The sequence below is a fragment of the Catharus ustulatus genome, chromosome 10, assembly GCF_009819885.2.
Source record: "Catharus ustulatus isolate bCatUst1 chromosome 10, bCatUst1.pri.v2, whole genome shotgun sequence".
Classification (NCBI taxonomy): Eukaryota; Metazoa; Chordata; class Aves; order Passeriformes; family Turdidae; genus Catharus; species Catharus ustulatus.
In genome coordinates, this window is record NC_046230.1 from 18,102,992 (window position 1) to 18,128,847 (window position 25,856).

The window sequence follows — 25,856 nt, forward strand, 5'->3', positions numbered from 1 at the left end:
AGTATGCAAAAGTGAGAGCAGATCTCCTAAGCCAAGTTTCCTGAAAAGACTGAAGAATACCCTAAAACTCTAAAAACAAAACAAAAAATACCAACCACTGAAACCCCAAAGAAGACCTGAAAGGTGAGCTGGAATCGACTGATTTGTGAGGTTTTCCCTTGGAGCAGCCCCATGTTTGCCTGGAGCAGCAGTGCCTGCCAGCTCTTCAATGGGCTGGAGCTGTCAAGAGATGCTGAGGATAAATTGTCAAGCCCCAACTGCCCAAAACAAACGTGATGTTCAGCTGAACACTGCAGAGGGAATTTCTTCCTTTGCTGCAGTTACTGCCTGCATTAAATTGATGTAAAATGCACGGGCTTGAAGCAAGACAGTGTCCCTTTGTGCAGAGCAATGATCCCTGCAGAAGGCATCTCTTCCCTGCATTTCTCTCCCACTCATCTCAAAGGTTTCCACAAACAAGATGGCTCCCTGTCTGCATCAAGCCCAACACATACCATAAACATGACCTGACCCACATTATCCAGTTAAATGCATCTTTTTTAAAGCTCAGTTTCTCCCCTGCCCTTCCTCCCACATAACATTTATCACAAGGTGCTGCAAACAGATTCCCCAACGGATTTTTGATCCCTCCTCCTCTCAGCCAGTTCCCAAAGTTGCCTGTAAAGAGCCCCAGGTAACCTTAGTGTTTAAGTAAGGTCTGGTACCTCAAAGTACCAGGTTTAGGGGAGATGAGTTACCAGCAATGCTGAAATTAAATCCAAGAATTAAGAACTCATCAGAATTTCAGGCAGGGACTGGAGCTGCTTCACACATGTTCTGCTTACTTGTGTTGAGAGAAAACAAACCAGTTGATTTCTCAAGATATTTCACTCCATTTACAACAGTTTTTAGCTCTATAGTTTGTAATATTACATACTCTGAAATGAAATTCAATCCCCAAATCCTTCTAGCTGGTTACTCATAAAACCCATTAAGTTCAGGCATAAGCAAACCAGACTCATCTTTTTCCCTCCCAGTGCCTATTACATATAAATAGTAATTATTGTTCCTGGCAAGGCTTTAGTGTCTCTTATGATTCTGTACTTTAATGATCTGATTTCTTAGTACTTTCCACTGAAGAATATATTTAACAAGCATCCATGTTTCCTCCTCCATGATAGGATTTTTAAATTATGAATGTAATAAAGACAATGATGTTGCCAGTCTCATGATTAATAGCTTAAAGAGACATTTGCTAAGCCTTCATTCTCACCATTATCACAAATTCACAAGCTCTATAGCTTTGTAACATGTGGCAAAGACAAGATTTAACTCTATAGTTACACAGTTAAATCCACAAGCAATACAAGAAGGGCATTAGTGTAGTTTGATCTAGAAAAGCAAATTAAGTCCTACGTGTTCTGTTGACAGATTTGTGTTTTTTAAATGTCACCTTAGAAGAAAGTGTCTAATGCAAGATTTCCACCCTTATTTGTGGAATGGGTGACATCTCCAATCTTGTATGTTGTCAGAACTAAAACCATAGTAGGTTACATCACTGTGAGGCAGAGAGGCATCATTAGTCTCAGCTCAGAGTTATTGAACTAATCAACTGGAGAGGCTTCTCCTAATAACACATCCCAAAACAAGCTGCTACAAACATTCCCTCAAACATCACATCGGTTGCTTTTAAAATTAAAATGAAACCAAACCGCTGAAAGAAAATAGGGTTTATGGTAAAACTCAATTTTATTACTTCACAGGAACATGGGCTTCATTCAATGCAAGAGCACACCCACAGCGCAGTCGTTGCTCAGTGGAGTTAACTCTGCAGCATTTTCCATGGTTTAAATTTTCACGTTGAATTGAGTAAATGCTACAGTAGATAACGCCAATCAAAACTCTGAGAAAGTAAAGGTAGTTTAAGCATTATGCTGGAGATTCAACACAAGCCAGCAGCTCTGTGCAAGCCTGTCTGGCTCGGTGATCAGTGCATGTGAAACATTCAAAATATCACCTTCACACTCAGGAGAGGCAGGTAAGAACAGAACAATTGCATATTACACAGCACAAAGGTCCAGCCTCCATTCTGCAAGTACCAGCAGCTCAGCAATAGGCATCTCTCCACTCACCTTGCAGAATCAAGGCCACACTCTGCATTTATTGATTTGTATCAGGGGCACAGTCATTTAAAAATATAGATTAAAGCAAACGAAATGAAAACTGATAATTCATTTTCAATTCTGTTTAAGGTTTATTACAACTCAGGTAGCTTAAATTTGTCACGCACGAGGCAGAGGCTTCACCAGTTCTGGGACTATTTGTATAAATCAGCACAGCGAGACAATCTCTTTGGAACAAGTCGTGAAATTTAAGCATCTGCCAAACCAGTTCAGAGTGATTTATGAAAATCTGAAGATCACATTAATGGAATTGCTAACAGCCATAACTACATCCACATAAATGTGCCTCTCATAATAAAAACACTCTACATAGTTCTGAATGTTTTAAGAACTAGTAAAATGACTACAGATTATGAAGTCCATCTCCTTTAAGGCATCAAAGACATTCTCAAGGAGGAGTTAATTAGTCCAGTTTCACAGGATACACCATTACAGAGCCTGAGATTCCGACTGCCTGTGATTAATTTCAACACTGCACCAACATACTTTGCTTACATTAGATCTGTTTTCAATTTCCCCTCCTTTTTTTTTCAGAGGCCCCTCACTGGTGTGTTCACAGCTGGAGACTCAAGTGCAACTCCTCTGTGCTGCCCCATAACCAACTGGAACACTTGTCAGGAAACCTCTAGATGACAAGAAAGCACATAAGAAGTACTTTCCAACATGCATGTTTCCCCACCCTGCTCCCCAGTTCACAAGGCAGCAGATTCAAGTGCAAGCCCCCTCCCATCAAACGATCTGGGACACACATGCACTTGCTTCAAAGCACCCACGTTCAACACACAGTTCCCAGAATCCTGCACTTTGGCTGATGTTGCTGATAAGGGGATTGTGATTAAAGACTCCTCACCATCTCTCACATAGAGTAAGATCCTATCAACCAGTAGTAGGCACCAAGCCTCAGGAAACAACTGTCTATAGTGCAATGTTCCAGCACATTCCCATGCAATGAAAAATATCCTTCAACAAGGCAACTTGCACAAAAAAAAATGGTTTTTCTTTGAGGCATTGAGCCTCCCAGGCTGGTAGTCTCACAGGACACCTTTCAAGTTTCCTTAGTAAATTGCTAAAGTTCTGAAAATAAAAGCAATTTGCTCATGCAGTTCTCTTTTTGTTCCATTCCCTTTCTGACAGGAGTCTTGAAAATAAAGCCTCACTTGCATGCACCCAAAGTGGCACCACCTCCACATCTCTTCCTGGCTACCCAATTCTGTGTATTCCTTCATACCAGGATATACATGTAATAGTACGTTATACTGAGGTAAGAACTGTCCTCTGGGTTCATTGTGACCTGGATCAGTTGTCCCACCCCATAAGCATTGGAACCATTCATTGTGACACCAGTGCATGGAGAAGATGAGAATGGCAGCACTGGCTTATACGTGCTACCCCACAAGAGAAACCACATCCCAAGTTTCAATTGTCATGGAAGTCACCCTCTATTGCTCACAAGCACTCACCTCAAGAAGGTGCTGCTGTCCTGTCAGCTACACCTCAGGGAAACACAAATAAACTGTGCTGTGGGGTGCCCTGCACCGTACAACGGGCACATGTATCTTGCCTGTCTGGGTTTTAGGTTCTTTCTGATTCATTAAGTTCCTTGTTTAAATTATCTAACCAAGTGCTTAAGGCTTTCCTTATCTTGCTAAATTAAGCCAGTCCTTGCCAGCTGCCAACAAAGGGAAGTGGGAACATGCAAGGATACTGCAGGAACTCCTTCTCCAGCACAGCATAGTGTGCACGTGCTTCCACTTCCTGGCCTGACAGTGCTTGGCACTCCCTCCCTTCTCCCTCCCGTCATCTAGGAGGGATTTGCACCTGGCTTAGCTCAAGTCTGAATTAATTTGCAAGACAGGAAAGTCAAAGCGATTTTCCTCCATCAGAAGCCAGGGCTATGGATGGACACAAAGTGAAGCTGTGCAGCAGATGATGTTTAGCAATGAAAATACTTTTCCTCTGGGCTCATTCCTGGATCTGGCAGAAAAACACAGCAAAGACATTTGCCGGTGTAGCAGTGCCAGACAACAAGCTCTTCAAACAGAAGAAGCTGTCTTCAGCAAGGAGCACATCACAGTTTACAGACCAAGGTGAAAGCCCAGCAGATCCACCACTCTCCCTCATCCTTTGCCCAGCACAACAAAGTTCAGGGCCGGGCTCGAGGGCTCACACCCCTCTGGAGCAGGATGACATCACCTCGCTGTGCTTGCACTGCACCCACCCCAAGTGCTGGAACTCCCAACCAGACCCATCGGTGCTACTGGACGCAGACAAAACCACGGATGTTGGACACAATCAAACAGCAGATGCAGCAGAAATGAATTAATTTACATTTGAACAAAAGCAAAAGCCAATGGGAGGTTAAAGACAATAAGCTTTGAAGACAGAGTTGAAGGGAGAAATGGTACATTTTCACTGTATATTGTGGATTTGAGAAATGACTCAAAGCCATCTGAGATGTAAACAGTTACAGCCAAGGATTTTATCTTACTATCTAAGCTGTGACTCTTCAGGGCCAGCTTTATAATTCTCCTTAATACACACATCATGGAGACTTCTGCAGCATCTAGGAACTTATCATCCATCTGACTGACTGAACACTTCTGTACTTTCTATTATACAGACAAGTGTTGAAGCTTTATTTGTGCAAAGGCTGCTTTTTATCTATAGGGACAGGCTGATAATGGCAGCCAGAGAAAAGCTAACAGAACAAACTTTATTAGCATCTTGAACTATCTGAAAAAGGGGTCTTCACAAATTAAAGCTGTAGTAGATGAGTTTAGCCACTCTAAAAATGTGTAAAATGTGGTATTCAGTATTACACAGTCACAACAGGGACAATGGAACTATCAAATAGGTTCTAGCTGTTCTTTTTATGGCATTGATTTTTTTTTGATACATTCAAAGCATTATTGCATCAGAAAACATATCATGCATCTTTATTTTTTCAGACAAATTCACCTGTATTTGTCATTCTAGCTACACCTCAAAGGTGCCCCAAATCTACCATTTCATGGTTTTAGTTGCATGCTTTGACTATATGCATGCTGAAATAATAAATATTAAATACAAGAAAGAACATAAGAGAACCAAACTGACATTAGGAATAGTCTATGGCAGGTCTGTTATGTTCTGCCAATTAAAGAACTTTGCAAAAGATTGAGGTAACAACAGTGGCCACACCACTCAGCTGAGAATCGCTCAAAATTCATGGAAATTTTCAGAAATTCAAGTACACAAACACCAGCTGCAACTTGTCAGAAATGCCAGAGAAATTAGGTTGGCTGCATTTTATTAGTCTATTAGCTGGCGTTCACACAGCTCCTTGTAAATCCTTTTTCTCACTCGGGGCATATCTTCCTGGGAGAACTGAAAAGGCTGGTCTAAGGCGAGGCACTTGCAGTACTGGGGAAAAGGAAAAGGCTTGGTTGAAAAAAGGACATTTACTACATAAACAATACAGGCCACTGATTTTTAAAAAGGAATACCCTTACCTGGAGCACAAAAACCCCACAGTCACTGTCATTTTTCTGTTGTGGAATGCACTGAAAGGAAAAGAAACAACCAGAGACATGTCAGATCCTTATCCTTTTACTGATCCTTTCGTTCTCTAACTCCTGCTTAAAGTCCAAAAGGAGATTCAGCATAAGGATCAGTTGTCTCATGCTCAGAGCCACCTGTTCTGCAGCAGCAAAAACTGGAGTTGTAATTACTTGTTCTCATCCCAAACTTTGCAAGGTGACACTCAACACCTTGTTAGAATAACACCTAATATTTAGAAAAATATATAGTGTAGGACAGAAAATAAATTACAAGTCTTTCTTTCAAGTTTATTTTCTTTTAGTGACCTACACAGAACAGCTTCTCAATTAGTTTAAATAAATGTTTGTACAGCATTATCTACTTTACACAGGACAAAACTATATCAGCAAAGTCACAGAGGCCTAGAGGAAGATCACTCTCAGCATCCATGCTACCAGCAGCGGCTTTCCTCCCCCAGCCACACCGAAGGGTTTCAGAGAACATGACAAATGGTTCATCACTAGGCAACAGGGCTAAGCAAGGCAGTCTCAAATGATAACTTTCAACCTTCATTATTTCCTCAAACATGCTCAATTTTGATATGCAGAGCTAAAAAGTCCCAATCACTAGTGCTATTATGTCTCTGGCACTTGAAAAGGCAAAGTAATTGTTTTTTCTCAACTCCCAGATCTTCTGCCTCACAGAATGCAGGAGGATGAACTGACTGCACAGGTTGTGCATGAGTGCAGAGAGGAATCATTTCATCATTGTATCAGTATCTAAAAATAAACCTGTGCAAGGAGGGAGCTGTTGGAAGTATGTCTAGTGTGCAATGACCTGTTTTATATCTTTGGAGCCATTATGGGATGGCTACACAAATTACATATTCCCTCATTTACACTACACTCAAGTTATTCCCTTTTATTGTTGCCAGACTTTGTTTACTTGCCATCAAACGCAATGTGCCACAAACAGCCCTGGAGACCAAAGCAAACATAAAATATCAGCAGTAGCAACACCAGCCTGTTCCCTCCCTCACCAAAGCCCACCCATCCAGAACAGCCCTTTCAGGAGAAGGGGGGCAGCTGAGTGTCCAGCTCACCCAGTCCTTGACCTTGTGTCAGTATGGACACCAGCTGCAGGTTTTGCTGTGCACACATTTAATTGTCCAGAGAAAGGCTCAGATCACCAAGCCACTTGCAGAAAGTGCTAAAGCCCTGGTGGGAGTTGAATGAGCAGCAGTGCTGGAAGTCTCATGTGTAACTACCGGCATTTCTCCCACCACCCTCCATGTGAGCAGCATAAACCCATCTACTACTTGTACAAATATATGAATTTAGAAGCAGCTTCATGAAAGCTCGCACAAAGTCAGACCCCAGGGCTCAAAGTGCTGTCATTTACCTTTGTCACAGCAGTCTGCCAACCCTGAAGGAACTCAGGGTGATTCTTCTCTTTTGCTTCAGTCAGCAAATACTTTCGAATGTTCTTTAAAGAAGAAAGGGGAAAAAAAGCAACATTATTCACCCACTAAAGAACAGGAGAGAGACACTGACTGATTGGTTGACAATGAGGACAAATTTCAGGTGAGCACTAGGAGCTGAGCTCAAATCTAGAGGTTAAGAAATGAACTCTGGTGGATATTGTGCCTTCTATCATCAAGGTTCATTTTAGTCTATCAAGGGGAGCTCTGACACCCCTCAGCCACACTGTACACTGCTCTACTTCACACCAGACTAGCTGTGGCACCCAGACACAAGGTCAGAGTGCTCCCAGACATTCAGAAAAAACCAGAGCAGCCTGGTATGTGTTGTTTCCTGGCTTACTGGCTGACACCAAGGCCCTTACATTCAACATGACCACATTTTCCTGCTGGAATCTCAATACAAAATGCTCAGGTTCTGCAGCTAATCAACAAAGCTCCAGGGAGAATCTTAGTGACATACAGGAAAAAAAATAGGCTGACACAAGTGAAGAGAAGGAAGCAAGATAAATGAGACTATGGTCTTGGGTTAAGTAAATCCTACTTCTCTATAAACAGGCTGGGTATTCATAGCACAATTTAAACACTGCAGCACACAAATATTCACCCTAGTGTGTGGATCACAGCGAATTTTGGGGCACTGCTCCCCTCCTACCCCTAGAACAGGCAGAAATAAAAGTTCCTCATGTCTGTGAGGTTCAAATCAGGTGCAAATGCCTTGTCTGGAATGGGATAGGAGAGAGCCTGTTGCAAGGCTGCAGGAGACTGTAGGGCTGCAGAGAGGGATGGCTGCACATTCACAAGCTAGAGAGCATGAGATCTCCTGCTCCCAGGACAAACATTAGCTTCATCCTCAGCAAATGCCAGCAGGCATACTATCTTCATTCAGAAGTCCTAGCTGGGAACTCTCCTGGGTACAATAATTACTACTCTTCTGTAAGCCAACAACTATACACAGTTAAAAGTAGAGGGCTGCTGCATCAAGCAAGCAATTAAGTTGACAAAATTAGCTTTTGTAAGAGGGTCATTACAATTTGCTAAGCCCAGCAAAAATTTCCTGACTGCTCTTTATCAGGAAGACTGATAATTTAACTCCAGTGTTCAGGTTGCAGCCCTGAAAAGTGGATGGGTTATAACCAGAGGCAAACACTCTGTGTCAATGCAGGCCAGGGAAAAAGGCAACACACTGTTAATAGCACAGTAACACATAAACCCCACTGGGCAACACTACAGCATCTTCAGTCCTGTGCTCTCACCCAGGCAACCTATCCCCTAAAGGAGCACAATTTATCATTTATCCTAAACACAAGTCCCTTAACAGATGAAAGGAATGCCCTCACTCTCCTTGGGGTTCTTCTGCTTCCCCATGGCACTGGGCTTTGAGCTCCTGCTTTTTGTGGGAGTGCCAAGTCAGAGTCACCAAAGCTGTGCTGATTACACGGTCAGGCTAATTGGGCAATAGGCAATCTGACCTCAGCTCCTGGCTCTGGTGTGACCCTTGAGCTCTGTGCTTCAGACTCCTCAGCAGGACAGGCTGATTCTCATTTCATACACAGCAAGACAATGACAGACATACCACATTTAAAGTTTATGGCTGAACAGAAACAAAGGGGGAGTGTTTTGTTTAAGAAAACAGTTCTTCAGACACAGTTGTCACTCTTACCTCTACACAAAACTTAAAATGAATGCCTTGGGAATCGTAAAATGAAATAATTCGACTGGGGATGTTCACAGTAATGAGGGACCAGTGGACTTCCAGGTGAATAGGAATTAACAAGAGAGTCTTTTTAAACAAGTCCACCTGGCAAAAAGAACAACATATATTAGTGTTCCACAGGCAGAATACAGCAAAGCAAGAGATTAATTGTATCCAGCTTTCCTCTCTGCCACTCCATAACTGAAATCTTCTTTTGCCCCCTCCACTCCTTCACCACATTCTTCATGTTTACCTAATATACAACTTATTAGCAGGCACAAAAATACAGTTACACTCCAGAAAGTGGCTGAGGAACCTTGTACAGTATCAGAATTAATCATTACTGTATTTGTGACAAAATCCTGCTCATGTTGCACTGCAACATCTGTGTTAAAGTGGGATTTGTTAGGTAATGATGGCAATACAATCGAGCCTCAGATTAGGTTAGCTACATCTCTTCAGTAATGACACTTGTCCAGTGCAGCACCACTCATTTCTATCAGAGCTGCTTTGTGAGTAAGTGACAGACTTTGGGGCTGTTGATGAGAAGCTCCACACAAGGCAGCAACGTGCATGCACAGCCCAGAAAGCCAACTGCATGCTGGGCTGTATCACAAGCAGTGAGGCCAGCAAGTCAGGGAGCAGATTCTGCCCTTCTACTGCTCTCACAGGAGACCCCTGCAGTGCTGTGTCCTGCTCTGAGGTCCTATATGAAAGAAAGAGGTGAACCTGTTGGAGCAGATCCAGAGGAAGCCAAAAAGATGTTCAGAGGACTCTGCTATGAAGACAGACTGAGGGAGTTGGGGCTTCCCAGTCTGGAGAAGAGAAGACCCTGTAGAGACTTTATGGAACCTTCTAGTACCTAAAGGGCTACAACAAACAGGAGATGGACTTTGGACAAAGGCATGGAGGGACAGGACAAGAGGAAATGGCCTTAAACTGAGAGAGGACAGGTTTAGATTAGATATAAGAAAGAAATTCTTCCCTGTGGAGGTGGTGGGACATAGGCACAGGCTGCCCAGAGAAGCTGTGGCTGCCCCACCACTGGAAGTGTTCAAGGCCAGGCTGGACAGTGCTTGGAGCAGCCTGGGATAGTGGAAGGTGTCTCTGCCCATGGCAGGGGGGTGGAACTGGATGATCTGTAAGGTCTCTTCCAACCCAAACCATTCCATAATTCTATGAGAAGCTGTAATTACAAACACCTCACAGAACCAGCAAGTTTGCAGTTTGCAAACCCCTTCTGCTCTAACACTGGCTCTGGGAGTTGCCAGAGGAAGGCAGAGTAGTGCAGGATGCTTTGGTGAGCAGAGGAAAGGAGGGTTAGAAGGTAGAACAGATTCATCCTTTCTCAAAGCTAACTTTGTAGCAGATGTACTGTGGTCACAGGCAAGCAAACAAGGGAAAAGGTCTTGAAGTACAGAACAAGTAGATCAGATGCAACACCCCCGGTGTCTGTATGGCAGATGAGCCCTTATGCTTTTGGAAGCCAGCCAAGCCAGGGCCTTTCATGATCTTCCTTCTCCTAGCTCCTCCTGAAAAAAGTGTCTAATTACTGGGGTTTTGGTGGCACAGTCCAGAAAATAAGCAAAAATAGAATACTGAACTAAATGAACTCATCCTGTGGGAAGATTTCTAAGCTTTTTTCCTGTTTTTTTTAAGCACTGTGCAATTTGAACAGTACATAATTGCAACACTACTGGCAAGGGCAGGTCTTTTGTAGGAAAGAAAAGTCTATTTCTTAAGTAACAATGGGAAGTTGAAGAGACAAAAAGGTCTGGGCATTCACAGCAGTTATCAGCGGAGCCTGGCTCACAACAGTCCTTTGATTGTGACAAGCATCGACCCTGCTCCCACCTGCAGAAACTGCTTCCTGACTGGATTACAGCACACTTGCTGCACACAGATCCATCATTCTTGGAGAGAAGCAGGGGGATGTCAGCCAGCAGCAAGCTGAGAGCACAAAGGAAAACTGGAGGAAGATAAATGAACTACATCTTCTGTGATGTCCAGCAACAGCAGAGCCACATGAAACTGAAGAGTCCTCATGTGGCCCTAGTCGTGGGATTACTGCAGGTGTGCAGTCCTGCAGCACAAGAGCAGAAACAGGCAGCCAAAAGTGGGGTCTTTAGTTATGAACTGATGCACAGGAAGAGTGGGGGCAACCCAGATTCACTTCACCAAGAGAGCAGAGTCAGCTCTGTGTCATGACAGTGGATCATGAGTGCCAGTGTGGTGGGTGATCAGAAGGGATAGACACAAACAGCAGCTCTGAAACCACTGCAGCCAGAGCCAGCACAGGACATCCTTATCCCAGGAGAGAAGATGCTGCAATACTTTGGTGTGTTTAAAGAGCAGAAACAAATTCCCCTTAATTGCACACTGCAGGATGAAGCAGTCTACAGAAATCTTCCCATAGAAACTGCTTAGTTCTCAGTCTTGCTTGAGAGATTATTCAGGAATTTAAGTGTAAATATCTAAAAATTATCCTGTCTCATCAGGTACCTCTCAGCAGAAAAACAATAAAGATCCTGCTTCCAGAATCTACCTTAATTTTGAAGGTTTTACAAAACTTGGGTTGCTGGAGAAAAGGAATATTTAAAAAATAATATGTGGGAATATTAAGCACCGATATTCCATCTCTCTTTAAAGAGATTTTTAATAAATTATATGAATAGATTTTATATTTGGATAATGAGTTCATCTCTAGCATTTCACAGATGTGTGCTATTTAAGTACTTCTGCAGAAAGATCATACATTCAAACACGGCCTTTGATTAGTCTTGCCTCATCTCCCATATTAGAAAGGACAAATGTTCATAGAAAAAAAGAAAAAAAGAGAGTATTTCTTTTTACATTAGCTACCCCTGAAAATATCACACCCATGATCTGGTGTGGGTCCTGGAAAGCAAGGTGAATTCTGTTCTTGTCATGAGAACAACAGGCTGGCTTATTAACCATGGGTCTCTTTTCTGCTTTCTAGTACCTGGTATGTGTTACTTGGAGTAACAATTTGATTTTGTCAAAGAATGCCAGTTTGAGATAAAAGGAAGAAGCAGAATTAAGTCTGCTCTCCTGCAGATTAGTGTACCTGGCACTGTCAGGAGCAGTAAGAGACATTTCTTGCAGTTAAATTAACAACTTGCATGAACATACACAAAGAGATAACCTCCCACTGAAGATTTAGCCATTCCAAGTACAACATACCCGTACTAACCTGAATAGTGCCACACTACTATTTCCATCAAACCCTCCCTGCTTTCCAAAGCTCCTTTGCTAACCCATCCTTTGCAAGTAACACACTGTAACCCAGCTTCAAGCTAGTGACTGAGCCCAGCCCAGCAGAGCCCCAGCACAGATGACACCATATCAAAGGTACCTTTTTAGTCCATCGCTTCACCCCATTATATCCTTTGGTTACGAGCTGTCTATGAAAAAAGCTGTTAAAGAAATGAACCTAAAGAGAGAGAGAGAGGGAAGGAATGAGCACAGAAATTTTCATGCACAGTCATTCCCCTTCCCCCAGGATAATTTATACAAAACAACTTGTAATGAGGCAATATTTAATGCAGGTTTAGAAACAGAACCCCAGTAGGGACAAACACAGGCTTTGCCAAGCCTCAACTATTACTGTTCTTCAGCAAGCTAATAAAATAAGCCTTATTTCCCTATAATACATCATGTGAGCCACTGCAGCATTTATATTTACATTTTTGTATCTCCAGGCATATCATGTTTAATTCTTTTGTTGGGGACGGACTTGGGAGAAAAACACCAGGACAAGAAGTTAGTTTTTGTTTTCTTTACAGGGAACAAGAAGAGAACATTGGACTGGAAAAGTGGGGGTGGTGGAGAAGGGAGTAACTTCTGGCTTTAGTTGCTGGAAGCTGAGACTCAGAAAAAGAAAACTGATCAAAACAGTTATGAGATTTAGTCCAACAACATTGTCTTTGGTATTCAGCTCTTATGACCAGCTCCCAACAAGAACAATATTCTGCTGTTGAGAAGTATTTTTAACGTATGACCAATCCATTTGGTAAGTGAAAATCGACATTTATGACAAAAAAAAGTAGGCTTATGCAAAAAAAAAATAGCTCCAGGTTAACACTATTATTCCCTGTGCTTAGCTTCTTGCAATTATAGGAACAGATTAATACAAATAGAAATCTGCAACATCTGTTTTTAATAATTCTGCTGGTGTAGAGGTGGCAGAAGTCTTGAGCTGTTACTTGAAAAAAAAAGAAAATTCAGCATCTGAGAACACAGTCTAACACCCATTAGCTATGCCAACAGACTTCAAAACCACATTCTGAGGTACCAGCACAAAATCTCCCATGAGGATTTCAATTATGCACTAGGAAGAAAAAGCAGACACAAGCAAACAGATACAATCTCCAATACCCCAAGCCTAGCACACTCAGGAAATACAGAGAATACTAATGAAGAATCACCATCACCTCCAATCAAAGCAACAACGCTCCTTCTTCAGAGCTTGAAGATTTTAAGAGCTACATTGTGCAGAGCTCATCTAAAAATGGCTTTGTTTGGTTCTTCCTTTGTGGTCTCACCTGAAAACTGTTCTGCCCTACTAGTAAACAGATGGGTTTTCATAATTGTCACTGCAGCAAATTTAGTCACAAAATGGGGGGGGGGGTTGTTATCTTGATCACTTTTTTCTTGCTTTCTTTCTGTCAACTGCCACCAGCAGTCAGGCACTGCAGTTACGAAGCTGTGAGCATTCTGAGGAGGATGCACAAAACAGAGTCCTGCAGAGTCAATACTGCCAAGGAACCAAGCAGCTCCACACAAATTCGCATTCACCAGGCAGGCAGCTGACACAGCTTGAGCTGTTACAGCCCCCACAGCTACGAGGTGGGTGGGAGGGTGAGTGCAAGCAGCACATGTGCATGGTTCAGATGCTAACACTCATGGTTTGTCATCTCAGCAGAAATCCATCTTCATCAGAAATTTCAGCTGAAACACCAGGCTGGTGAGCAAAGGCATGAATGCAGCACTTCAGAAGCAGATAAACTGGAAACAGAAATCTCCAGGGAAGTAAGGAGAGTGGGATGGGCCAAAATTGGGCACGTGTCTTCCACTGGTACATCAGCAACAATAGGCTACCACAGAGATCACCTGCAGAGCTAATACACTCAGCTCCTGAAACAAGAGCAACAGCACTGAAAAGGGGAAAGGAGAGGTAGAAAACCTGAGCAGCACATAGCATCCCATTATAATGGAACCACTCAGACCATTGTTGAGTTGAATCCTGATTCTACATCTGAAATGTGCAAAGTTTCACCCTCCTCTCTCCATGAGTCATTAGGTACATTTGCATAATAATAAAACCCCCTCACCTTTTCTGGGACCGCATCCATTACCAGTTCACCATACATGTTAATTATCTGAAAGAGTTTGTAAATAGTTAAATACAGACGTAACAATTTTTTAAAACCCAAATTCATAAATGCCCATAAAACAAACAGAAGGCTCCTATCCACTTAAACCAACAATATGGAGAGGAATCTTTAGAACCACATTGTCTGAAGCACAAGCACTCTATAACTAACAGTGGTCATCCTGGAGAGAGACTATAACTGGCTGCCTGAAGTCTGCCTCAATCTTAAATGCAGTTTAATTCAATTTATATCTACTGGTGCATGCCCTGGGCTCTGCAGCCTTCCTGGCTTTTTGGCTGTGGGCCACAGTTTGCTGTTTCACTCTGTCATTCTAATCTGCTCAAGCTGGGGATGGGGAAAGTTATTAAAACCTATATGACTAGCCACTATTTTATCAACATAGTACATCATTTCTTCAAAAGGAAACAGTCTAATTGTGACACCTCCCAGCTTCCAGACTTACTGCACCTGTCACTGCACAAGCTGCCCACCACCCCTTTTACTTGTGAAGAGTAAAAGAAGCATAGTCCACCTGTAATGTCAGCAGAAGGAATACAACTGGGATTCTAATACAAATGGGCTAAAAACAGCTAGGGAAGCACACAAACACCAAGCATCTCTGACCTGGTCATTCAGCCAGTTCTGGCCTTCCAGTGTAGCCAAATCATCCATATCTAGCATGTGCTTATTATAGAAGACCCGGAAATTGCAAGTGGAGGTTTTTGGATGCTTTTCCCGATACTTCATGATTTCTCTGGTGATAAAAGGTTTTCTAAAACAGGATTGAAGAGGCAGAGAAAAATCAAGTCAAAGTCATGTCAAATGGATTCTGTTCTGCTAATTGTTAGATGTAGAACATACAGTAGCAATGCAAGTGATTTGTTCTTTACCAGGTGTACAATGTGATACTGCTACACACCTATGGGAGAAATCTTCATTAAAGACTTCTTTTAATCTTCCCATGACATCTTTTTCACAGAGTGGTACTAAACTGCCATATTTCTTCATAACTTCATCTAGGAATCCTTTAAATATACCAGAAAAATAAAAGTGCAAACATATAAAAAAATCTTCTGAGTTCACCAATCCAATAAAGCTCTCAGTTCTTACAGGTACAAGCAGCAGCCATTCTGCACCCAACCAACATGCAGCACCACACATGGCAAGTATGTATCTAAAAAAACTATTCTCAAATTGGCAACATTAAATAAAAGCGGGGGTAGGGGAAGAAGGACAAAAATAAAAATGCACGAATCTGATCACTCAGCTTCACAGGAAAAGATCAGCCCCTGTTCTTGCCATACACATCCATATCTGCAGCAAACTAATTATACCAGTGCTGGAGAAGAATCCATCCCCTTCCCTACTTCAATTAGCATTTCAAATCATTCTACTGCAACGTGAAAAGCCATCAGCTCCTGCAACAGGTTTCATTGAAAAGCCAGTATCCTGTCCTTATGGCAGGCAGAATGACTCTCCTCAAATGCAGGCAGCTGGAGCTGGCAGTGTTTGCAGTCTGCTCAGTTCCGCTGCCGCACCACAGTGAACGGAAAAGGCACCAGACAGACTCCCAGCAAGAGCAGGTCCTTTACCCTTGTATCCTAGGGATGGCATTTAAGGTGACACAGGCAGCTACGTCAGCCTGTCACTGCCCAGGAAAACACTGAGCATCCACACCAGAAAAAGATATTAACTTGGAAATAATGAAGAGATGAATGCTGGAGGAATTGAAAAACGTAAGAAATAAGACTTTTTTCTTTCTCAAACACAAGACTGGAACACTGGAGATAAAAATTCCATACAAGCATCCAAAACCAGTCTGAGAATGAAACAGAATGGAGAACAGGATTTCAACACTTGCTAGTAAACAAGAGAAAAAAAGATTAAGCTGTCCAGCTCTCTGAAAATGAATTTTCAGAGGCAGCAGAAAACATGTGTTCTGTGTACAGAAAGCTGGTGTGTACAGAAAGCTGGATCTGAGATCAGAGTCCAGGAAAACTGCATTAATCCAAAGTCCAGGACTCTTCTGAGGCTGCAGTGTGATGGCAGAGCATCACTGGATAGGACAGTGTGTGCTTACTAAGGCTTTAAGAACATTTCCTGCAAACTTTCAAGACCAGGATAGGAAAAAGCAAGATGAGAGAAAAAGTGCCAGAAGAACAGCAGTAAGAATAAAAACCAAAGGAGACAGACCAAGGAAAATCCCCAAACACCATGAGTTGAGAATAGCAGTGAAGATATAACAAGTGTGACAGAAGGAAGGGAGGAAGGATTGAAGAGCAACATCAAACCACAACGAAGAACTCTTCATGGGAAAAGAACCTTCCTTGCAACTCTGACACACATTTGCCTATCAACTTTTATCCCTTACATCTCAGCACACTGTGACAGGGAAGATGTTTCTCACTCTGGCTAGAAGTCTAGCTAGACAATGCATGGGGCTTATGAGTGTACCTTATTCTGCTTTAATATATAAAATTTTTAAAGACTTCTTATTAATACACAGAGGAAGGATTTTTCTTGTCATTACAACTAAGAGCAGCAATAACTTCCAGCAATACTGACCTCACTTGGGCTGGTGTAACTCAAGGAAGAGAATACAAAGTTCAGCCCTGGGGCAAAATCAGATTCCCATCATGAACAAGATTTACCATGGGGCTGTTTGATACTTAATAGCACTTCTGAATGTACCAAGCATTGCAGCCCATTAACGTCCCAGTTCAGCTGCTGCAGAGAAATTCAAAACCCAAGAGCAGCCTTAACACTTGCACCTCCTTCATGTTTCTACCCCAGGAACTCTTGCCAGGTTAGCACTATTTTTTAGGGTGCAGTTGATTATTAACAACACTCCCAAACACACAAGAGCCCCTGTACACAGTTATACCACAACTAAAATTCTTCTTTACAGTTTTTCAGCTGAGAAAACTCAGAAGTACTGTATACTATCAGATGACAAAACTTTAACCTTTGCCACCCTGATATGACCTTGGATCTTGCCTGTTATAGAAGGACTACATCTCTTTTTCTGATGGACAAATTTCAAAACTCCATTGCAGAAGTGATCTCTTCACTGGGTTACCACAGTTTCTCTCAATTTCTCACACAGCATCTTGTCCTTTGCTGGATCACATAAAGCCCGTCACAGAGATACACATCCCACACCAACTTACAGAGATGGATGTGGAGAGCTAACTCCTCTCTTGAGGTTCACTGTCTCCTTCTTCACATTTTGTTTTAGAGAAATCAATTGCAAAATTGAAGGACAAGGAGGTACGCAGAAAAGTCAGAGAAAGTCAAACTTCAAACAATTCCTTTAACACTCATTGACACCAGCTTAAAGTTTATGGAACTCTAAAAAGCCAATTTCTCCAAAGGAAGTTATCAGAACATCTCTGAAGTTACACTGATGGCATATGATGGCACAACGTGTTAGCTCACTGCTCCTTACTCTGTGTGTAGAAAGCTGCTACACATAAATAAGACACCAATTACTATTTTTATCATGCTCCTCTTTAAAGCCTATCGAATACTGCATGCTCAGCATAGCACAAAAAGACCCCAAAGCCTTTTTGCCTTTTGCTTTGCTGAGTCTTTTTAAAAAATATTGTCTCCTAGGGTTCATTAAGCTTACTCTATGAACAACTGAAGAGAAAACTAAGGGACAATGAAGAGTACTTGGCTATTAAAAGCTCAGTTTAAATGATTTAGTTTAAGACTAAGAGGAAGAGAAGAGAGCAAAAGGGTAGAAGGAAGCATTAAAACACCTAGGATTTTCAAAAATCAAATTAAGAATAACAATTGACAACTGGTTAAAAACCTGAACCTTTTGATTCCACATAATAAGACATTTAAAATTTCTACCAACAATTTTCTGCAGATTCCAATTAAACTATATTGTATTCTCTTAAAACAAAATCTTAAAATAGCTTTTCACATAAACATTCATGTGTCCCTCCTTCATGCAGCTCTCCTCCATGCAGCTCTCCTCTTTGCAGCCTCATTTAATCAAATATTATGCTAAGTGACCTTTACAATTTAAAGTAAAAAATCATTTTTATAAAGGAATTAACACAATATGTAAACTCCACAATACATGCAGCAGCTTTCAGGAACTCCTGGATGCCCTAAGATATTTAAAACTTATACCACAAAGCCATGCTGCCAACTGCTCATCAGCCACCCGGGAAGTTTTCTGACTGTTCCTTTTGCCTCCCTTCCGAGCTCCTGATTTCAGATTTTTTCCTGTGCTTTCTGGTGAAGGCTCCTCAAGAGGACTTTTACAGTAAGGGTGATCTAGTAATTTTGAATTAAAAATGTCCAAGGAGCCTTCTACTTCCATCTGGCTAGAGCTGTCCTCGTTCTGTGTCAGCTCCATGGAGAAAGGTCCATTTGCAAAATTATCACTGACATCAGAATCCTGCAATGAGGATTGCAACAGTGTCATTCCATCTACACCCACAACCTCCTTGGATTCTGCACCATCTTGATCTGAAACAGCAATTTCTTTTCCTGTCACAGAGACGACAATGTCGGAGCAATGATCCTCTGCCAGAGCCCCGTTGGTCTCCACCTGGTGCAAGGTTTCTGCCTCTGGAGAAGCTCTAACATGCAGTTCTGGTGGGACAGCATCCACACTGCCATCCTGCCCTCCGGATGCTGGATCCTCAGAACAGGGCTCAGCAGACACATCCTGTGTGTGGCCAATCTCAGGTGCACATATTTCACTCTCCGCTCCTACAGATTTGGGTGTATTATTGTTCATATCTGATAAGCTGTACCGCTTCCAAAGACGCTTACTTTTAGATTTCCAGGAGGAAAACAAATTACACAATCCACTTTCAAAATTCTGCTGAAGCGTTTCTTGATGGTCCCTTGTAACTTTCTGCACCCACCTTCGCTTGATTTTTCTTAATTTGCAAGTCTTGCCTCTTGCTCGAAGTTTCGGGAATTTTATTATTCTATACCGAAACCTAACCATAGAAAGTTTCTTATGCATCATAAATAAAAATCTCTTTTTTACAGTATGATGGTTAAATTTGGACCTCTTTAGAGCTGTCAAGGGGCCACAAGTTCCATTCCACTCCCTTTGCAACAGCATTTCCTTTTATAGTTGTTTAAAACTACCAGGACTGCGTCGCCCTCATCATTATTGCTCTCCCCTCCGCGATATACAAAACCACCTTTCTTTACAGGTAAGGCAGCACCTTCCAGCCAGCCACATGAGACATAATGGATATGGCCAGAGATGCTATTGAAAACAGCAACAGTTTCAAATTCTTCATTCAAGGAATCTTCACTCTGAAAGGATTCATTGTTGAGTTTCCTTGCAGCTCCTCCAGACGCTTTCAGCTTCGCGATAGGGACAGGATCTTTTTGCTCTCAGTAGTTTTGTAACTACTTCAACAGCAGATTTTGGACAGGTTTCTGCATTAAGAAGCACACCAGGAGCCCACCTGCTTTGGAGCTCAAGTGTCTTCCTTCTGCACCGTTTGTTGTGATTTAATCTCACAAGTAGCTGAGCACTCTGTCTTCTCTTCTAAGTCAGGAAAACTTGATTTTGGAAGCAGTATTTCACAAGCTTCCCAAAACCAGTGGTCCATCTTCCAGACTGGGCCTGCAGCCGACTTCTTTGCCAAAGCAAATGTCTTCTATGGTTTTTCATTTTTCTGCTGCATTATGATCTTCAAAAACAGCTGAAAGAATAAGGAAATTAATTCAGACTTATCTGGATTGTAACACAATAGCAAAACACTAAGGCACATCCCCCAGGCCACACGCTTATCTAAAATTCCACCCCTTCTCCAATCACAACCCCACATTCCCTAAGATATTTTCACTTCCACCAAAAGGAAAAACAAGTCATAGTTGCAATGGTTCGGTGTGTAAACAGGCTTTGCTCATTTTCCTTCCCTAGAGGTAGAGCAATAAACAGGTAATTCCCACCCATCCCAGGCTCCCCATATCTAATTCATGACTCTCTAGCCTGAGGTTAAACCTCTCTCACTGCCCGGGCCTAGGGCAAGCACAGTTAACCAGATTGCCTCAAAAGGCTTTTGAAAAACAAAACCTTGAAGTCCAAGTAATCAACAAGTGTGTGCAGGTACCCCACCCCATCAGCACTGCACAAAGGAGGCCTTACTCTTGTGTAATAAACGTGAGCAGCTCTGAAAACACTTCACAAGCTCACACAAAGTTTTCCTTTAAAGGAACAGCAAAACACAAACACCCACAGAAATTCTGATTCTCTGAACAGATAAAGAATGACACAGTTTACTCCCGAAGTAATTGCTCTATATTTACAGCTACACGTCATTCTGTATGACACCATCACTATCAGCTTCTATAATCAGTGTTTATCTTTGCATTAACAAAGCAGTACCAATGCAGCACAGCAGCTAATCATCTTAAAAATTCCTTTCCCACTAAAAATCCTGCATCTCAAAGTGTCCAATAAGGATGTATATGAGACTACACAAACACGTAAAGCATGCATAGTAGTATCTGCTTATCTTCATTATGTAGCTAAAAATATTAATTAAAAGTTAGAAGAATCCAGAAACACAAGGGGAAGGCAAAAGCAGCACACACAACATGGGATGCTTCATGCAAATTGCCCCAGCCTCACCATGTACATCCCATCCTGTATTTTACAAGTTTGTATTTTTCTCAAGTTCAGAAAAGGACTTTATCCTGCCTCTCTATTAGACTTATTCTGACTTAGAGACTATTATAGCAAGTTTTGCCATAGCCATGTCTGTCCTAATCATTAGACATAGGCATGTGTAGCTCAAGATAAAGGAGTCTATAGACTCTATAAATGAAAATAAAACATTAACAATTGGATTTTTAAGGCAAGTACGAATGATACCTGCAAAAACAAGCATTCAAAGTCCGACTTAAGAAGCTCCCCTGCGTTTTTCACTCTACTCAACTTAGACACAAACAGCAGTTTAGAGAACAGAGTTTTACAGTATAAAAGCACTGCAACAGGGCCTGGCTCTTTTGTAACCCTCTATTACTCACCACACAACGCAGTTATCAGAAAAATCAGAACATAACATCTCATCACACCAATTTTCTTGTACTTGCTCGTCTAGCACTTCCCTATTTCTCTACCCTAGATACAGTTTACTGCAGATGATGCCTGCTTTTCCACTACAAACTCTATGTGTCTGTCTACTGTGTGCAGCACCAACAAAACATTCCTTGAGTGGCCTCAGTAAACATCAGCCAAACCACAGGCTTGCTAGGACAGCTTATTCCAGACATACTTCATCCAGGTAAAACAAACAAACCAAGGCAAATCTCAACATTCTCAACAGAGCTTCATACACAAGGAGCTTCTGCCAACACAGCAAGTGTTGAGCACTCCAAGGAGAGCACAGCAGATGAAGGCAAGGGTTTAATCTTCTTGGGCTCTGCAATAGGTGCCACATACCTGGCAGTTTTTAAGAACACTTCTGAACCATTTGGAATCATCACCTTTCTCCTTCTCTCCCACCGCCAAGCCCAGCAGCCTCCACAGACACAGAAAAAGGCTTTCTGAATGGTCAGGGATTATACAGGAGCTGAAATTCCAACAGCTGCCACTGTTCTGCCCATAGGAGACTAAACTCATGATCATAGCAGGAAAAACACTGAAATCAGATTCTAGCAAAGGTAAATCCTGGTAACAAAAAGGACCCAAGGCAAACCTGAACAAGGGTGATGCCACAGTTTCAATACAATTGCAACAGCAATGGAAATAGATCATTTGCTCATTGGTGTCATGAAATCCAGCTTCTTAAAACTGCAACAAAGGAAGATGTTAGGAAAGCTACTCTCCCTACCTGTTCTTCTGTTTCATTTTTAAGTTGGATCATTAAAAAAAACTTAGAGGATTAAAAAAATATTTAATGTTTGTTTGTGATGCCCACACCAATTTCTCCACATTATACAGGTTTTCTGTACAAAAGGTTTCTCCTTAAAGTGCAAATAAAGTTTGAGTAAGCCACTGAATCCAAGCAAAGTTTTCTTCCCCTCCCCTCTCCCTTTTCAAACATGATCAGTTTTGAGTCTGGATCCCCTTAAAGTGAAGGCCTCTAAAGAACAGCTAATCCCAGTCCTAGGAGCTGAAACAGTTCCTTTTCCAACAGCAGTGTTACTTAGAGTGACAAAAGATAATTCATATGCAAATATTTAATTCAAGATGCTGCTTGAAGAACTTACTTTGCACCAGTGCTACAGGGGTATTGCTAGGTTTACTCGGCACCATAAACCAGCAAGACAAAAGGACAGCTTAGAAGTGCACTGCTAGAAAAGGAACTGAAGTGAGCAATGTAAAACCAAAAATAAAGCAAGCACTGCTCAAAGTTTAAGAATCTGAAGTGAAATATTTGCCCCATTCATTAACACAGATGAAACACCTCTGAACTGAGGAACTTGCACCACTAACAGCACAGGGATGACTGCACAGGGACGCTGCCAGTTCTACACCAACAAACCTCAAACTCAAAAAGCCCAAGATGTACATGTCCCAAAGACCAAAAACGAAAGGAATTTACTGTAACTCACCCCTTTAGCTGTGTTTGACATACCATCTGCACTGCAAATGGTTAAATATGAAAAGGCACAACCTCTTTTGCACTGGGATGAAGACAACCCCAGACTGTTACATCTCTATATTAATGGCAGATTCTGATTACAGATTTGCTTTATACTCGAATTTTAAAAAAATCTATATATTTGGGAACCACTCAGTTTTCAGAATGCTTATCCCAAGAGCTCTGGTAAGCTGCAAGCAAACATGACTGTAGCAACTTGACGTCAAGCACTGCACACCTACACGGGAATGGAGGAACATGAGGCCCTCGATCCTTTATGAGTAACAAATTCAGTGCACACACACACACACTGTATTTTCCTTAGGTCAACCAGCAGATTGCTCCATTTGCAACTTTCATGGCTGCAACTTACATCACATTCAGTGGAGTACTGTAAAAGATACTTTACATTTCTATCTCTCACCCATTATAAGCCTCTTAGTTTAACCACCCATTAGTTCTTGGCAGTCCTATTTATTTTTGACAGTTTTAGAGACCCCAGGTTTTAACTGAAAAGCACATAAATGGGGAAAGCAGTCCCAGCAAATGCTACCAGAGGTAGCAGACCACAGAACCCTTTTGTCCACACAAGTGCAGAACAAACCGGCAGCACTACAGAAGAGTTTCTCCTTCATGCTTAGTTCACCACAAGCCACCTAGGACTGTGTCAGGGTGCCTAGTAGATCAAGAGACACATGGAAATTCTTGTGTTAAAGAAGCTTGTTTTTAAGAACACCAGTAATGTAAATAAAGCAAACAGCTTTGAGAGCGTGGCCTTGTGCAAGCAGGAGTAACTCATGCATCACCTGCTCCCGTGGGAGGCAGTTTTTACAAGATCCAGAGCTCAGCCTTTCCCAGTGGGCAGCTCCCAAGGACAGGAGAGGTAAGGAGGAAAGAGAAAGCCAGCCTGAGACTATGATGTGCAGCTGAGATATGCTATGCAAGAAGATGCCCTCCCTCCCCCAAGCAGGATCCAAAATAGGAAAGAGAGAGAGGAAGCTGGAGAAGGGTGTCTCTCTTCAGACCACCACGTGGCCAGAGCTAAGCTGATAAGGTTAGGCAGTCTGAAATGACTCAATTAGCACATGCAAAAGCAGTCTCACAGCAGTGGCAACTATCCCCTCTTCTCTTTCTTTTCTGATCAGCACAGTGCTGTTGACTGTTAAGCAAACATTTTGTTCCAGGGTGAAGCAAGCCCTAGGGAAAGGCACTTTGACACAACATAACTCATTAGCACAAGACCATACAGAAATAGCCAAAGTCCGAAGTTACTGACTCAGAGGAACACAGCGGGACACTAGCTGGTGACCTCATGGTCACACTGCAAGGCTTCAACTCCTACAGTTACCATGGACTCTTCTCTCCACCAGCACTTCTGGGAACTCACAGTCTCACCTAGCTGGAACACAACTACTAGATTTATTTCTGGCAAGATGATAGAATTTACTTAAAGAAACATCCTCCTTTAGGCTAAACTAGATAAATGGAGAGATGTATATTAGATAACAGAACTTTTAAGAGAAATACTGTCACAAATCACAGATGGAAATTTTCCAGATTAAAGAACCCAAAGATCCTTTTGTATAAGCAAACATAAGGATATAAATACTTTTTAATCTTCAGGCTTTAGTTTGATTTTAATGAAATGTGACTCAAGTTTTGTCCCTTCCTTCCTGAATACCTCTGCAAGGCAGAAGCACGGAAGTAGCTGAAACAAAGTCCATCAAACTTTGTTGTCCAAGCTCTGTGAAGGGAACAGGAACTGGTATTTCATCTGAGGTCCTTGAGTGCGTCTGAGGTCAAGGGTCTCAAGGTCTTGATGTTTTCTGAAGGCCTTCCTTAAGACAGAGTGTATTTCCACAAGTATTAAACACATTTTCCTGCAGCTTTTAAAAATTACTTCTCTTCTTGTGTTGGCAACATGTAAAGGTAAGATGAGGGTATTACCAAAGGCAATCCATCTCTCTTCTGAGCTAAAGTCTGGGCTAGAACAAGTGGAGTTTGGAAATGGCAGGGCACATGAGTTAAAGGCAGCCTTTAGCTGAGGAACACATCTCTGCTGAGCCTGTCCCGCGGCTCAGCACCCACAGCTGCTGTCCCTGTCCCTCCCGGCCAGCACAGCTGCGCTTACACTGCACAGAGACTGGCAGTCTCAGGGAGAAGACAACTTTGGGACAGAGGAGTGGGGTCGAGAGCCAAATGATGGAGAAACAAAGCTCTTGCAACACCTGAAAATCAGCTTCCCAACCCCATCAACGCCCCAACTCTCTCAGCAGGAGTCAGGGCGAGCCTCCCCTGCTGCCCAGGGCACGGCGTGCCTGGATTCCCCCCGATTCCCGCTGGCCCGGTCACAGCCCCGCGGCAGCCCCCGGACACTGCGGGGCGGGCAGGGCAGGAGGCCGGAGCGCAGGGAGGGCCGGAAGGCAGCGCGGCCACACGCGGCTCCCCGCGGCCTCCGCCCGCCCGCCGCCCCGCGCTGACAGCGCCCGGGCCCCGCCGCTCCGCTCCGCGGGGCCGAGCTCCGGGCGGGCCGGGGCCGCCGCCGCCGCCCGCCGCCCCCCGCTCACCTCTGCCCGCGGCGCCGCCCGGCTCAGCCCGGCCGCCGCCTGGGCCGCGCTCCGCCCCCGCCGCGCTCGGGCCGGAGCTGCGCCGGCGCCGCCGCGTCAGCCCTGCGACGGGCGGGGAGCGGCACCGCGGGCAGGGCCCGCCCGGGCAGCGCGGCGGGGCAGGGCCGGCGGGGCAGGGCCGGGGCTCGGCCCACCCGGCCCAGCCGTTCCCCCTCCCGTGCTCTGCCAAGCCTTAGCGGGGTGGCTGTTTGTGTGGGCTGCGCTGCCAAAGGTGATAGGGGTCATCCCCGGTGCCCCGGTGCTGTCGGGACCTCGGGGCCGCTGCTGTGCCCCGGAACGGCCGCGGAAATGAGACACTTAAAAATGCCAACCTGACTTTTTAAAATAAACCGTTAATTAATATCTCGGTCTGTGGAAGTGCTCTCAAAAAACTAATTTACAAAATAAGAAACTC

General features: G+C 43.1%; 1 protein-coding gene across 1 annotated transcript; it reads right to left on the minus strand.

The window, feature by feature from the left end:
- Positions 1 to 2,209: 2,209 nt before the first annotated feature.
- SENP5 (SUMO specific peptidase 5) lies at positions 2,210 to 25,466 on the minus strand. The gene is made up of 10 exons (XM_033068211.2): positions 25,403 to 25,466; positions 18,400 to 19,946; positions 15,173 to 15,278; positions 14,878 to 15,025; positions 14,212 to 14,259; positions 12,234 to 12,311; positions 8,825 to 8,962; positions 7,083 to 7,166; positions 5,654 to 5,704; positions 2,210 to 5,564 (listed from the first exon to the last, which is right to left on the minus strand). Exons 2-10 carry the CDS (start codon positions 19,349 to 19,351, stop codon positions 5,454 to 5,456), a joined length of 1,716 nt encoding a protein of 571 aa, XP_032924102.1. The 5' UTR covers positions 19,352 to 19,946; positions 25,403 to 25,466; the 3' UTR covers positions 2,210 to 5,453.
- Between the last annotated feature and the right edge of the window lie 390 nt (positions 25,467 to 25,856).

What these genes read in the sequence shown, in the direction of transcription:
- SENP5 (XM_033068211.2), bottom strand. Translation starts at nt 19,351, where the DNA reads ATGCTGTTGCAAAGGGAGTGGAATGGAACTTGTGGCCCCTTGACAGCT. An exon ending in AGAACTGGCTGAATGACCAG is followed by an intron (nt 14,260 to 14,877) that starts GTCAGAGATGCT and finishes AAACTCTTTCAG; the next exon opens with ATAATTAACATGTATGGTGA. An exon ending in TGAAGCGATGGACTAAAAAG is followed by an intron (nt 8,963 to 12,233) that starts GTACCTTTGATA and finishes TCTTTTTGCCAG; the next exon opens with GTGGACTTGTTTAAAAAGAC.